Source organism: Rhinichthys klamathensis, unplaced genomic scaffold, assembly GCF_029890125.1.
Source record: "Rhinichthys klamathensis goyatoka isolate OS25496 unplaced genomic scaffold, OSU_Roscu_1.1 h1tg000486l_1, whole genome shotgun sequence".
In the NCBI taxonomy this organism is placed as follows: Eukaryota; Metazoa; Chordata; class Actinopteri; order Cypriniformes; family Leuciscidae; genus Rhinichthys; species Rhinichthys klamathensis.
Window position 1 is genome coordinate 217,089 of NW_026606973.1, and position 16,745 is coordinate 233,833.

Genomic DNA, 16,745 nt, shown 5'->3' on the forward strand with positions numbered 1-16,745 from the left:
AGGTCAACAAAAAATGTACTGTTGATTAAAATGCTACATCTGGTATTACATTGGGTGTGGAAATGAATAGGCTTGGACTTGGCGATGATGATAATCACAGGACAATAATGACACAGAATAAAAAATTGCATGATTCTAAAGCTGAAAATACAGAACTATATTAGACGAATATGCTTGAAATCTGACACTGACTAGATTTGTTTAAAAGAATGTAAGCCACTTTTTACTGGTAACATAAGACATTTGGCATTATCAGGACCCACAAATATTCCCCCAATGCATCATAATACATTATATATATAGCAGTTTAATCTAGTAATGTAGTGTGATATATTGTTACACCACTAATATACACGTGTAAATGGCTAATTTGTTACACATCTATATATTTATTTTGTCTTACATTAATACTTTGCTTGTCAAATCTACAATGAAATGTTACATAATATGCTTTCATATTATATGGTGAAATTCTACAAAATGCAAAATTTACAAACTTTCCAGTGTTTCTACAAAACTTTCTGAAGCCGTTTTCTCTCTCTTCTCTCCAGCTGTTAACACTGAATTACTGGTGAAATGTCGAGGTTTTTGGTTCATGTGAATAAAGACAAGAGTTCAATTCTATAACTGATATAGAGCGGGGCACAACCCAACACTTTCTGACTTTCTCAGTTTGTGTAAATTCTCTTGGGGTTCAAAGAATTACTTTTTTACCACATTCATTTCACACACGTCTAGTACAATTATGTGGTTTTGTTTCATTAAAGGGATAGTTCACCCAAAAATGAAAATTCTGTCAGTATTTACTCTCCCTCATGTTGTTCCAACCCCGTAAGACTTTCGTTCATCTTCGGAACACGAATTAAGATGTTTTTGATGAAATCTGAGAGCTGGATCACTCCTCCATAGGCTTCTTAAGGGATTGAAACTGGCCGGCCCAGAAAGTTATTAAAGACATCGTTAAAATAGTCCGAGTGACTACAGTGGCTCAACCTTAAGTTTATCAAGCGACGAGAATACTTTCTGTGCGCAAAAACAAACAAAAATAACGACTTTATTTCAACTATTCATGTCCTTCTCTTTGGGCCTCTAGTCAGTTAGCGGAGTGTGATAGTGTAGAGCTACATCACACGCAGGCTCACTATTGGCCGACGCTGGTCATGTGTGTGATGCATGTGACATACAACACAGAAGCGCTGCGCTGTTACACTAGTGAACTGACTCGAGGCCCACAGAGAAGGAAATGAACAGTTGAAATAAGGTTGTTATTTTAGTTTTTTTTGGGCAGAAAAAGTATTCTCGTCGCTTGATAAACTTAAGGTTGAGCCACTGTAGTCACTCGGACTATTTTAACGATGTCTTTAATAACTTTTCGGGGAACAAGTTTCAATCCCTGAAGAAGCCTATGGAGGAGTGAGACAGCTCTCAGATTTAATCAAAAATATCTTAATTTGTGTTCCGAAGATGAATGAAAGTCTTACGGGGTTGAACAACATGAGGGAGAGTCATTACTGACAGAGTTTTCATTTTTGGGTGAACTATCCCTTTAATACAGTGTATTTTTTTTTCTTGATTTACCCCGAAAGATTGGAAGTGAAGTGTGACAACATGCCCCATTGTAACATGACCATATGACAGATTAAAATGTTATCTGATCTAATAAAAAAAAAAATTACAAGACAAACTCAAATATTTTGTCAATAAAATACAATTATTAACTTTTTCAAATAAAGTAATGGCTTTTTAAAATACTTAAAAATAAACTTATTTTTGAGTTTGGTCTTTATTCACCCTTTTCTCATGGTTTCTCAATAGAATTCATAACAGTCTAGAATAGAATAGCATAGTTCTAATAGGGACACATTGTAACGTCGTGTGACAACATGCCCCGCCTGCACAACAAACTGAAAGACAAACGGCTGTTATAAAGTTTTATGGCAGAAGCACAGCAAATCTTAAGTGTTGTTTGCAACTGTTGTGTTTATTACTAGCATTGACACACATTTCACGATTTGATTGTTTCAATTGTGTGTGTGTGTGTGTGTGTGTGTGTTTCAGACCACTGAGGTGGCGCTGGCCAACCTGAAGAGCAAATATGAGAATGAGAAGGCCATAGTGACTGAAACCATGATGAAGCGTCGCAACAAGCTCAAAGCCCTGAAAGAGGACGCGGCCACGTTGTCCTCACTCAGGGCCATGTTTGCCACTCGGTACAAGACACACACACCAAACGCCTATAAACACACACACATTAGCAAAATAGTCTATTTGGTTTTATGACACAGTATCTCCTCTGTTCTCATACAGTATTATCAGTTATGATCAACAGAACAACACCAGGATCTGGTTTTGGTTCTATAAAAAAATATAATCACAGAAACTAATTATAGTCATGATATTTTTACAATAATAATATTGGATATTTTGTCCCAGTGAAATACATGCTCATCAGTGAAGCACTGAGTTTGGTTGCTGGAATAGATTGATTAACAACAGTAAAAACAAAACGGTCAACTTTTTTTTTTATAGGGCAAAACTGAAATATTATGACAGTGTAACTGTTTCCTTTTTGTCATATTGATCATCTCTCGAAGAGTATTAGAAAATACAGAACATACTTAATTCTACTTTCCCTTATGAAATTGATTGTTTACCTGTAATACTATCCAGACTTTTAACTGTTTGTAGATCATAGACTCAAGATTAAAACATCACTACCATTGTTAATGTTAATGTTAATTGTTAATCATTATGAAAAACTTCAGCATAAACACATTTAGAAACCATAAATACAAAAAAGTATAAAAACTGCCATAGTTCGCTAACAAAAATGACAACATTCCCTTATTCCCGCCACAGTTTTATAATGAACACATGTAGTTACACAACTGTTACGTTCACTTACGACGAAACCGACTGTGTGTATGTGCATACTCACCAAGACTGTCATTTTGTACATTTGTGTGTATTTGACCATTTAAGCGCAATTTGGTAGGTACTCGCGATCTGTTTGAGGAGGCCTTATGCATGTGTGTGTGTGTGTGTGTGTGAGAAATAAAGGTTTCTCTGTAAGAAAAACAAACTGGCTGGTAATTTTCCATGTAGGTCAGATGTGTGTGTAAGGTGGCCGTTTTGACCAGATTAAGATATTTTATGGTGATAGCTTGTGAGAACAGACTCTCAGTGATGGGAAACAGTAAATCTTCATTGCAGATACGTGTCAGTAGCCTTACGTCATCATACTCAGATTCTAGTCAGGACGTGAGTCTGATTCTGCTCCATTGGGCTGTGATTATGGGGTGTTTCCATAGATATTATATAGAGACTAGATGCCCTATTGACCGCTGGGCACTGAGAAATACGGCCGCCATCTTAAACCGGTCATACTCCTAGTTTCGTCGCATAGCAGCAGTTTAGATGCCGAGCACTATGCAGCTAGTCTGACTACGTCAGACTTCGTACTTCCGCTCAATTTCATTTCGCTTCGGTACTTAGTCTGAGACATCGACATGTCTCTCAGTTTTCCTCCGGCCTGAAAACAGCCGGCCAATCAACGAACAGAGGGCGGGCTGAGAGCCGTGACGTAGACGCTAAGCGCAGAGTTTAAGATTGGGGAAATCGAAAACGACCGCGGATATGGAGACACGGGATGCAATTCGCTCTGCTGTGGAGAATATTCCCGGCATTTCCAAACTGAAGGCCGAACAAGAAGAGTGTTTGTTAAACATTTTGAATGGATGTGATGTCGTGGCTCTACTCCCGACAGGTTTTGGTAAAAGTTTAATTTATCAACTATTACCGATCGTCAGCGAGAAACTGGGCAGGCCAAAGGCCGGCAAGGCGATAGTTGTGATTGTGTCCCCCTTGGTTGCACTCATGGAGGATCAGGTTAAGGAGGCAGCAAAACTCGGTCAGCCATGTTCACTCCGGTATTTCGCTCGATGGTTTCGTTTTCGCATCATACATGTGTTTACAGTGGAAGTTCGATGCGGCTGAGCTGGGCAATAACACACGTCATAACCAAACGTTATGTGATTGGCTTACGGGTAACCAAAGATTTTATACTTCAGACAAACCCCCCCACCCCCCACGCGCGATAAAGAAAACACTTTTCAATGATGCCATGCCAGACTCTGTCTATGAAGCGAAGCAAAGCGAAGTAGCAGAGTTTGGTATTACCAGGCTACTGTGCAGCATATTCCTGCTCAAATCGGCGGACCATCGGAAATAGGGCTCGGGAGATTACTTTTCACAAGTAAAACTTAACGTTACCGTACTACTGGTTGTAATTTGTGAATAGAATATTACCAGAGAGTTAAGAAGGAGCAAGGATCTTTGATATTATTGTACTGAAATCGTGGGTATTATTAGTGTTGGGCAGTCACTACTTGCTTAACTGGTAATTTAGTATTTTGGTGGTAGCTTCATTATTTGTGTGTGTGTGTGTGTGTGTGTGTGTTGGGACTCGGGAGGCGGGCTGCTAAATGTCAAGGGCTGGGAAGAGATGGATGCAGAAGAACGCGGTAGTACAGTGTGTGTGTGTGTGTGTGTGACAGAGAGCGACAAATATAAAAAGCTTCAACTAGACTCTAATATAATATAATCATATATTGTTTATTCAACTTATTAAAATATCTGACTTTACTGCCACTATCTCTTTCTGCTTCTCTATCATATTTATAGTGTGCGGTTTGCAAAGTACATAACGTTTTCATAGCCTACATCACATATCATAGGGTTGACCAGACGTCCCCGGTTTCAGGGAACAGTCCCCGTTTTTGGTTGCCTGTCCCTGGCTAAATACAGAAAAAAACTACCTCTGTCCCCATTTTGTTTTTGAAGACACAACATTAGGTTTTTCAATCAGATTGATAGTCAAAATGTCCCAGTTTTTCCCCCCTTTTCGGGGATTATGACTACTTTATATAATATATCAGAATATTCTATTACTGTTAAGCCCACTATAAATATTAAAATATGCCGAACCATATGTCCTGTATCATAGCACTATGACCTTTGCAGAAAAAACCCCACGTGAAAATCAGTTGGGTATGATTAATTAAATGCGCTGAAAGCTCATTGCACCTGCTAAACAAATTACACTGAGTGGAGCGAGTGACCGGTCTAAGATGGCGGCCCCACGGCTCGTCCGTGCCAGTAGGCAGTAGCGGTCGATAGGGCGTCTATCTATCTATATGTCTATGGGCATTTCAACTGAACCAAGAAACAAAATGCCTCTGCACTCAGTTGGTTAGAGCTACTTTCAATCAGAGCAACGGAGTAATTGACGTATGTTTCCGGGCTTCGGAAAGGAGCTGGCAGCGCCCGCTGGTTATGTCCACCTCGTCGTGCATGCTGAGTTGCATCGCTGTGATGCCCATTCGGTTGCTGCTTTCACTTGGTCCTCCATGAGTGCGACCAAAGGAGAAACAACAATGACCAAAGGGTTTTCATTGCGCCCCCTCTTCTTAGCGACCATCGGGCCAGCTGATAAATTAAACTTTTGCCGAATCCCGTAGGAAGGACGGCAAACACATCTTTCCCATCGACAAATGCCTTGATCGTGGTTCTCTGTTCCTCTTTTTAAATGAAAGTGTTGTCTACATCTTCTATAACAGAAGCGATGGCTGAATCTACACATTTCAGTTCTCCAGCGGCGGCCATCTTTGTTGTAAACGAATTCAACCCAAGTGGTCTTTGGTGACGTGATGATTACGTTACTGTTGATCATCTGTCCATCATCGTATAAAGCCCGCCCTGATGATTTTGTTGGTCCGAACAGCTCTGGTTCGGGAATACTTGCTTCTCAACGGATCAAGTCCAGACCGAACACAACATCCCCCTACACCGAAAAATTTTTTTTTCGGTGTCCATATAATGTAAGTGAATAGGACCCTCAAAGTTGGCGCTTCAAAAACCACACAAAACGGACATGACAGTAAGCCAGTAAACCCTGTGTGTGTGTGTGTGTGTGTGTGTGTGTGTGTGTGTGTGTGTGTGTGTGTGTGTGTGTGTGTGTGTGTGTGTGTGTGTGTGTGTGTTTTCTGTGAGTGTTGTGTGTGTGAACATTAATGTTTAACCTTTTAAAACTTTAATTTTGTAATGTCTGTTTAGGGCTGACTTCTAAGAGGATTCAACGATTCGATTCAGAGAGGTCTGATTCGACTATGCACCTCATAGTCGAATAGTAGGCAAGTGTTATGAGGGGTGTGACCTTATATAACCGTCAGACCGACGGTTATAGTTGAACACCATCATTAGAACTCTATAACCGCCAAAACCGTGCTATTAAAATATTTTTTACAAACATTTTTATCATAGAGAATGTTTAAATACTGTGACGGGTCTCCGGTTGTTCCCGCTGTGTCGACCGGTGGGTGTGACTGGGAGACTCATCAAGAGAATGATGTACACCTGTGTAGGATCATCAAGTGATATACACCTGTATATAAGCTTAGGCTTTGAGAATGTGGAGTGAGCTTCGAGATCCTCAGAGCTGCAAGACTCTTGTGAGAGCTTTTGCTCCTGTACCTTTTTGTGTTGGGTTTGTTTTGTTTTCCTTTGCTATGATTTGATCTTAGTTCTGTCTGACATCTTAACACCGCTTGTCAGACAGAAATGGCAGCTGTGTTGTAATTGATTTCCTGTTATATATATTTTTCTATTTATGTTAATAAATACACGTACAACCTGACCAACTTCACTATGTCCTCCACTCATTTGTCTTGGCTTTGAGCCGGTCGTGACAAATATGGGGGCTCGTCCAGCCAATTGTTTTGATAAAGTTTTGTTAGTAGTTTTTGTCGTCCAGCCAATTGTTATTTGATTAACTTTCGTTTGTGTCGTCCGCCAATTGTTAATTGAAGATTCGTTCGTAGTTTGTTAGTGTGACAAATATGGAGGCTTGTCAGTTGTTTAAGGTGATAAATATTTTCCGGTTTGGACAAATGTGGATAAGTCTGTTCGCTTTGGTAAGAGAAACTCATTCGTTCATTTGGTTCTGGTAAATGTGATACATTTGGATGATTATTATTTGTTTAAATTAATTTTGTTAAGTTGGTTAATTCGTTAGAAACGATTTTTTTTCTTGATAATTTTTTTTAAGTAAAACTTGTGGAGGGTTTTAGTGGTTGGTTTGGTTGTTCTGGTTGGTTACGGGAGTTTAATTTGGTGTATTGGCTACTAAATTTGAGAAAAGAGGTGTCTTGGCTTAGGCTTTTCCCTGCGTAGGTTTAGCGGGATTTCCTTAACAGGATTTTCCGATTTTTTTTATTTTAGTTTGTTATTTTTGTACGGTGAAAGCAGTTAGAGCATTTGTCTCGGGAACACGTCCGTGTTTGTAGTAGTGACTCGTTAATCGGTTGCTATTGCAAACACTGGTTTATAGTGTATAAAAACCCGCTGCAAGTAACTGTATGAAGATTAGGGATGAGTTTAGGTAGGTTTAAATATTAGTTAGAGGGAATTGCTTATTTCAACTTCTGTCTTTAAGCTTGTTTTGTTTTTCTGGAACTTGGTAGCCATATATTTTTTCATAATGTCCTCAAACGTTGAGGAATTTGTTAGCGCACCGTCTGAGAGCTTGTTAAATGACTTAACCAAGGATCAATTATTAGAACTTGCAGAATACTACAAAATTAATCTGATGAGTCAAGATAAACGTCTAAAAGATCAGATTAAAACCTTGGTAAAGACAGAGTTAGTTGAACGTGGCATTTTAGAGACTCAATCTTCAGAAGACACGTTCACTTTTAGCAATGCGACATCAACACAGTCTCATTTAACATTTGAACAACAAAAGCAATTATTGATAATTCAAGTAGAGATGAAAGAAAAGCAGTTAGAAGCGCAAAATCACATTGAAATCTCTAAAGTCCAATTGCAGAAACAACAACTTGAACTTGAACGTTATCGTTTGGATTTAATAAGAGAAGGTAAACTTTCTATTACTGGAGAATCAGTACGTGATTCAAGTTCGTACAAGTTTGATACGGTAAGAAATATGAGATTGATTCCTAAATTTGATGAGAGAGAGGTTGAGCGTTTCTTTTTATTGTTTGAACGTGTTGCGGACGCACAACGTTGGCCAGATGAAGAGCGAACGCTTATGTTGCAGTCTGTATTTACAGGCAGAGCTCAAGAAGCGTATTCTTCCCTTAGTGTAGAGGATGCTTCTGATTATCAAGCTGTAAAATCAGCAGTGTTGAGGGCTTATGAACTAGTTCCAGAGGCCTATAGACAAAAGTTTAGGTCCTGGAAGAAGAGTGAAAAACAGACGTATGTTGACTTTGTACACGATCTTTCGGTCTATTTTAATCGTTGGTGTGTAGCTTCTGATGTAAAAACACTTGACGATTTAAAAGAATTAATGGTACTTGAAAAATTCAAGAGTTCCATTTCAGATCACATTGCAACTTACATTAGTGAGCATAAACCTGACACTGCGTATGAGGCGGCCGTCATGGCTGATGAATTCTCGTTGTCTCATAAAACTGTTTTTGGTTACAGATCGGGTGGAGAAAATTTAAAAAAAGAGCCGTGGCGAAGTTCTAGTAAGTTTACCAGGTTTGTGCATGATTTACCCAGCAGACAGTTGCATAGCTCTGTTGAAGAAAAAGACAGAGCAAATATGTGTAATTATTGTCATGAGTTTGGTCACTGGTAGAATGAATGTCTCTTATTGAAAGCAAAAGCTGACAATTCTAAAGTGAAATCTAATTCTTGGTCTCCTGTAAAGTCTGTGGCTTTGGCTGTGACTACTTCAACAGTGAATAATGTGCAGAAAATTTGCTCGCCATGTGGTTCAGCATTTACTCCTTTTGTTACAGAAGGTTCTGTTAGGTTGGTAGATTCCACAAGGTTCTGTTAGGTTGGTAGATTCCACAAAAGTCGTACCAGTAAAGGTTCTACGGGATACAGGATCATCAGAAACCTTTGTGTTAGAGTCTGTGCTGCCTTTTTCACCTGATTCTTACACTGGAAGTAATGTGCTGATTAAGGGCATTGGCTTGAATGTTATGTCTGTTCCACTGCATAAAGTTATTTTGCAATCTGTATTGGTCCAGGGAGAAGTGGAGGTGGCTGTTCGTTCCTGCTTGCCTGTGGAAGGAATACAGGTAATTCTGGGAATGACTTGGCTGGTGATCGTGTCTGGCGGAATGATTCATCACATCTAGTGGTAACACCATGCCCAATGATCTTGAAACCAGATGGTGGTGAGAATTTGACCTGTTCAAGTGTGTTACCCACTTGTGTGATAACACGATCTATGAGTAAAACCCAAGCTGAGGTAAAATATGAATCTAAGAAGGTGGTGAAGGAAACTCTAGAAGTCCCTTCAATTTTATCAGTGTCACGTGATGAACTGGTTGAAAAACAAAAAACTGACTCAACTCTTGTTGAATTATTTGACCGGGTTGTATCATATGACTCAATTGAGAATCTTTCATCTGGGTATTACCTAGATGAAGGATTGCTAGTTCGAAAATGGGTGCCACAGGGAGAGTTTGCATTGGGTGATCCCATGGTGCAAGTTGTAATTCCTCAGTCTCTTCGGCAGCTAGTGTTACAGACTGCTCATGATACGTCTGGGCATATGGGAGTGAAAAAGACGTACAAATTACTTTTGAGATGGTTCTTTTGGCCGAAATTGAAGCGTGATGTGTCTAAATATATTAAATCTTGTCACACATGTCAGCTTACTGGGAAGCCAAATCAATCTTTGAAACCTGCTCCTCTTTTTCCGATTCCAGCCATTAGTCAGCCGTTTGAACATCTCATTGTAGATTGTGTCGGGCCGTTGCCCAAATCAAAAGCAGGTAGTGAGTATTTGCTTACAATCATGTGCCAAGTAACTAGATATCCTGCTGCATATCCTTTACGTTCTGTGACGGCAAAACTAGTCATAAAGGCGCTGACTCGGTTCATTTCAATATTTGGAATACCACGAATTATCCAATCTGATCAGGGAAGTAATTTCACTTCTAATTTGTTCGGTCAAGTGTTGAAACAACTTCATATTCAACATAACCTCTCCAGTGCTTATCATGCCCAAAGTCAGGGAGCACTGGAGAGATTTCATCAAACGTTAAAATCTCTTTTGAGGTCGTACTGTGTTCAAATGGGTAAGGACTGGGAGACTGGTCTGCCTTGGTTGATGATGGCGGCTCGGGAAGCTGCGCAAGAAAGTACTGGGTTCAGTCCAAACGACCTTGTTTTTGGACACGACGTGCGAAGTCCGTTGGCTGTTTTATCTGCTGACTGGGAAAAGTCTGATCCACCGAAAAATGTTTTGTCATATGTTAGTGATTTTCGTAGACGAGTTTATGAGGCGTGCCACTTGGCAAAGTCATCTTTGAGCAGATCACAAGATCGAATGAAACTACTTTTTGATCGTCGAACAGAGTTGCGTTCGTTTCAACCTGGTGACCAGGTACTGGCGTTGTTGCCTGTTGTTGGGTCACCGTTTCAGGCTAAGTTTGTCGGACCATATACTGTTGCTCGTCAGATTTCTGATTTGAATTATTTGATTAATACGCCAAATCGAAGAAAAAAGACTAGAATGTGTCAAATAAACTTGTTAAAGCCTTATTATGCTTGTAAAGATTTCGAAGACCTTATGACAAAAGACCAAGTTAGTCTGCCTGGTTCGCATGTTAAACCTGTTATGTTTGCAGATGTTTCTGTTAATAATGACAGTGTTGAATTGGTTCCGACTCCAGTAGCTGGGGAGGAAGGTGAAATCTACCTGGGAGATTGTGTTCTTCAAGGTCGTCTTAGAAACTCAGAAGCACTGAGTTCTTTGAGCGTTCGGCTTGGTCATCTGTCGAATGTACAGCGGACTGATTTGATGAATTTGACTAAGGAATATGTTACATTGTTTTCTGATACTCCTTCTTGTACAGATCTAATAGAGCATGACATTGATGTGGGAGGTGCAACTCCAATTCGTCAACGTTATTATCGAGTGTCGGAAAATAAGAAAAAACAATTGAATGATGAAATCGAGTATATGTTGAGAAATGACATCGCTGAACCTTCTTTTTCTAGTTGGGCTTCCCCATCTTTACTAGTGAACAAACCTGATGGGTCATTCAGATTCTGTACGGATTACCGTAAGGTGAATGCCGTAACAAAGCCTGATTCTTTCCCACTACCTCGAATCGAGGATTGTGTAGATCAAGTAGGAAATGCTAGATTTGTGAGCAAGTTTGACCTTCTAAAAGGTTACTGGCAGGTGCCTTTAACTGCAAGAGCTCGAGAGATTTCTGCTTTCATTATGCCTTCAGGATTATTTTCCTACAAGGTTATGAGTTTCGGGTTGCGTAACGCTCCAGCAACGTTTCAACGTTTAATGAATCGCGTGATATCTGGTTTGAGTGGCTGTGCTGTATATTTAGATGATGTCGTTGTTTTTAGTCAAACTTGGGAGGAACACTTAATTCAGATTAGAGCACTGTTTGATCGTTTTGTATCAGCCAACTTGACTGTTAACTTGTCAAAATGCGAATTCGCAAAAGCCACCGTGACCTATTTGGGAAAGGTTGTTGGGCAAGGCCAAGTACGTCCGGTTCGTGCAAAGGTAGAGGCAATAGATAAGTATCCTAAGCCAAATACAAAAAAAGAGCTAATGCGATTTCTTGGAATGGTGGGATTTTATCGTTGTTTTTGCCGAAATTTTTCTACCGCCGCGGTGCCCCTGACAAATTTGTTGCGGGGAGGAGTAGATTTTTGCTGGACACCATTGTGTCAACAAGCATTTGAGCGGGTAAAAATGCTTCTTACAGAGGCTCCTGTGTTGGCAGCTCCGAGTTTTGATAGAGCATTTGAATTACAAGTCGATGCCAGTAATGTGGGTGCTGGATCTGTCTTGTTACAAACGTCTGAGGATGACATTGATCATCCGATTGGATTCTTTTCTAGAAAGTTTAATTTATATCAGCTTAATTATTCTGTGATCGAGAAGGAAGCACTTGCCTTAATTTGGGCCTTACAACATTTTGAGGTGTATGTTGGGTCATCAGAAGGACCTCTGGTGGTCTATACGGATCACAATCCTTTAGTTTTTCTGCACTCCTTACAAAACCCCAACCAAAGGCTGATGAGATGGTGTTAGTTTCTTCAGAGTTACTCTTTGGATATACGCCATATTAAAGGCGTAGAGAATGTAACTGCTGACGCCTTGTCCCGTGTTTAAGTGCTTTAAAGTCTGTTTTCTCTGACTGTGTCTCTTTTTCTTTCTTAATTTTGCTTCCTAGGCGCCAGGTTGCTGAAAGTGAGAGAGTTGACGGGATTGGGGAGAATTGCAGGCCGAACCAACTATTGCTACTTGGACAAATTGAGTTGTGGGAGTTGTTTGTTTTTATTAAGACTCTGTGCTCTCTTCTTTTTAGGGGGGGTGTGTGACGGGTCTCCGGTTGTTCCCGCTGTGTCGACCGGTGGGTGTGACTGGGAGACTCATCAAGAGAATGATGTACACCTGTGTAGGATCATCAAGTGATATACACCTGTATATAAGCTTAGGCTTTGAGAATGTGGAGTGAGCTTCGAGATCCTCAGAGCTGCAAGACTCTTGTGAGAGCTTTTGCTCCTGTACCTTTTTGTGTTGGGTTTGTTTTGTTTTCCTTTGCTATGATTTGATCTTAGTTCTGTCTGACATCTTAACACCGCTTGTCAGACAGAAATGGCAGCTGTGTTGTAATTGATTTCCTGTTATATATATTTTTCTATTTATGTTAATAAATACACGTACAACCTGACCAACTTCACTATGTCCTCCACTCATTTGTCACGGCTTTGAGCCGGTCGTGACAATACTAATATCATCTTACGAGGGAAACGGAGGCGGAGTTAGTGGTGCGATCGAAGGCTGAGTGCTGGAGATGATTCGGGAGAGGTCTGTGCACCTTTACCGATCAGAGCGCGCGCTGACACGGAGTGAGTAAGGGCTGATTTATACTTCTGCGTTGGACATACGCCGGAGCCTCTACGCTATAGACTACGCGTTGGTTTTCATTTATACTTCTGCGTCGTTGTCCGCGTTGACGCGCAATTACACATGCAGAGGGAGCATGTAAAAGCCGAGGAGCGGTTCTAGCAGACCAATCACAGCGCTTGTGGTACGCGTAGAATTGACGCGTTGTTACATTTTTGGAGAGGTGCACGTCAGGGTACGCCGAAGGGTATGCGCGCTACACACAGCCTACGACGTAGCTACGGCGTGAGTTCGACGCAGAAGTATAAATTGGGCTTAAGCCTTGTTTATACTCGACGCCTCCGCACGAGCGCGAAGATGCGGACGGCAAAAAAAATGACGCGTTGGGTGCGCAAGACCGGCAAGACCCCATTTCGCTTGGCTGTGTGCACAGCTTTTTTTGTAACAGCACGCGCGACGCCGCATCCGAGGATGAACGACTTCAAGCCGAATCAGCATGTAGGCTATGTCTCACCGCACCGGCACGCAGTTTGCGCGTCTAAATTGCAAAGTTTTTTTGTTAAGGTTTTGTTTACTGTGTGTGATTTATTTAAAACAAAGCACGTTCATTGCAACGTTTTTTTTTTTTTGTGTTAAGGATTCATTTCATGGAAAGCACATTCACTTCTAGTTGTCTTGCTGTTCATTTTAAATAAACGTAGAGCGAGTTGTCCTATAACAGACGAACAGTTATTCAACCGAACATCTAGCTGCTATCCAAAAAAAAAGAAAAAAAAAAGTTCGACTATCAGTCGACTACGGCAAAATCTAACGAATCAGATTCGACTATGAAAATCCTTAGTCGAAAACAGCCCGAGTTTCAATATAAAGATTGAATTAATTTGCTAAGGAATTCCTCTCAATTTGAAATGTGAATGACCAGTCATTTTAATGACACATACTCGCATTGTAAATTTTTTCTTAAAACCGTGTCAATGTAAAAACATGTATGTACTAGTCTTGCTGCGATAGTGTTGATTGTGGGTGAGATGAGACCGGTGTTGTGGCTAAAAAAAAATTTAGTTGAGTTTGAGAACAGTAAATTAAAAACTGAACGTGTCGTCTTAATTCAGCATAAGCTGAACGAGAGTCTCTATGAAGCCCCTCCTCCTGAAAAGCACACTGTGCTCTGATTGGTCAGCTGGATCACTGTGCTCTGATTGGTCGGCTGGATCAGTGTGTTGTGATTGGTCAAGTGCTTCAAGTGTGTTTGGGAAAGTCCCGCCCCTTACCATAAGGGTAGTTTAACACACTACTAACTAACTCAACCAGGCCCCGCCCCTTTATTCTGCATATGAATTATTATAATGAGGAATATTGTGACGTGTTCATTCCCGGAAGAAACTCTTTCAGGAGTTCAGAAACACTGACACTGATATAGAGAAGAACTGGAGCTTTTTCATGCTCAAACAGCAACATTACACAGTAAAGACTGATGGAAAAAAGCATCATAGTTCCTCTTTAAATGAAATGTTAGGTTTAAGACACGTGATTTGATGTTTATTTCTCTGTTTGTCTCTCAGCTGTGACGAGTACGTGACTCAGTTGGATGAGATGCAGAGACGGCTAGCGGTGGCGGAGGACGAGAAGAAGACGCTGAACTCTCTCCTGCGTATGGCTATCCAGCAGAAGCTAGCGCTAGAACAGCGACAGGAGGACCTGGAGGTCAACCATGAGCAGATCCGCCGCGGACGCGCTAAAACCGGCTACTCGCGCGCTAAATCCACCCCGTCTGACGTAAGTGTCCCCGCCGGGGCTCGCGCCGATGTGGGAGCGCCACTCGTGTTCTGCAGCGAGAAGTACAAGATCTACTGCGACTGAAGCCGCGGCTCATGTATAAAGCTCAACTCACGCGCTCTTGCCTGCTCTGCGCTAACCAATACGATGTATCCGCGTGTTTAGCGCTGCTAGCGTTCTCGTAGCCAGATGCATGATGTAGTGCTAGCTTAGGGGCAGAATGATGTAAGTTTAGTCTAAGTGTGTTTCAAACCGAATTGCACAGCGCGTTTCTAGATTAGACGTGCTAGGGAGAGCTAGCCATGTTGAATTGTGATAACGTCACAAGTCAAAAGCTATTTGCCCTTTTTCTTCTGTCCATCTCTCTCCTGCCTCTGAAATCAGCAGCCCGTCCAATCAGGTGACTCGTGTTTACATGCCCGAACAACTGATATGCAAACCTCCTCCTGTCTTGTTGACATGCAGGAAAACCCATTGATTTGTGCCAAATTCTCATGCGCGAATTTAAAATATCAACACGACGGGTTTGAGAGCGAGCGTTTTTAGCGATGTCACTCGTGAGGCGGGCGGGAACGACAAGCGTACATATAAATAAATCAGTCAATGGGTTTCTGGCTTGCTTTTTCGTAGATGTCAGTGGCTGGAGATCTATTTCTGAAAGCTTTAACATGTCGTAGACTTGATTACGTTTACTTGACACGCGGCTTTACACGGTGAAGTCGTGGAGAAGGGCTTGTTTCATGCTTATAGTGATGTCATAATGCAAGGCTGTTTGTGTTTGTACATTGTAGATGAACATTAGCGAAGCCTTATATGTCGTTTCTGTCTTCTGACACGACTTTTTTTGGCAAACACAATATTTCAGGCTAGTTTTCTGGCTTAAGAAAGACATTTATCCTAGATCAGTGACGAATAGGGTTAGTGCTTTTGATAATATTATCATAATCTCCTACTTGTGCATTGGGAATCTGTCAGTAGATTACGAATGAGATTAAACTCATCTCCATATAGAAGGCATTTACTCTTTTGTGTTTGCGATGTGTGAGAGATGAAGCGGTCGAAAATAAAATTTGAAACGAAAGTTCATAATCTACTTGTAAGCTGACGTCGATTTATGAATGGCTTCTTTGAATCACTGTATTTATAAAGGCCCAGCACACATTTTAGGATCTTCAAGCTGACAACAGTGTTGAAGGATAATTCCGGTATTTAGCACTTTGAGTCTATTGAGTCTTAGAGTGGTGAACTTAGAAATGTTGACGATGGGTCCTGTCTCGACTTTTTGACTATTTTAAAATCGCCTCTGAGCGCTTCAGAGTGGCTGTCTATGGGCATGCTCAAACATATCCTTAAAACAACCCTTAACGTTCGTTTTCAAAACTGTGCAACTCACCGAGTGGTTAGTGGTGTTCGTTGATGATTAACCTGTTAACCTTCGCCAGTGCGTCGGCGCTCTGAAGCATTTTTTCCCCCCACTAGTTTAATGTTTATGAATGGATTTAACGTGAAAGAAGATCATTAATCTTGGCAAACTATATATCATTTTAAAGGTCTAAGCCTCAAGCATCGATGATAGAGCACTGTTTTTCGATGGAAAGCTTATAACAAATGTATTTATTGCATTTAGGCAAGCAGTACACATCAAAACACACGTAATCAAAAACGGAGTACTTACCAGTATTGTCGTAATAACGAGCCACACACGCATCCACTGCTAAAAGTTCCAGATTGAATGGAAAGCTGAGGGTCCACTGAATAACATCCCATGGAGCATTTTTAGTCCAAAGAAACAATACCGTTGTAATATTGATGATTATTCCTTTGTTTACGTCGCGTTTCTTCAGGGTGACGTCTCATATTTGTCGGTTATGCAATAAATAATGCATAAAAAACAGACTCCCGGTACCAAAAGGTTATATGGGTGTGTTGCTTAGAGTGTAATGAACACATTTAGACCGCACACACGCACACACAAACAAAGAGAGGCAATATCTCGTTCAAAATATCCAAACACTGCAGTCAGTTTTTGTGACGT

General features: G+C 40.8%; 1 protein-coding gene across 1 annotated transcript; it reads left to right on the plus strand.

Annotated features, from left to right (window-relative positions):
* The first annotated feature begins 2,093 nt into the window (after positions 1-2,093).
* LOC130072349 (protein bicaudal D homolog 2-like) lies at positions 2,094-15,147 on the plus strand. The gene is made up of 2 exons (XM_056237419.1): positions 2,094-2,210; positions 14,497-15,147. Exons 1-2 carry the CDS (start codon positions 2,128-2,130, stop codon positions 14,792-14,794), a joined length of 381 nt encoding a protein of 126 aa, XP_056093394.1. The 5' UTR covers positions 2,094-2,127; the 3' UTR covers positions 14,795-15,147.
* Positions 15,148-16,745: the final 1,598 nt, after the last annotated feature.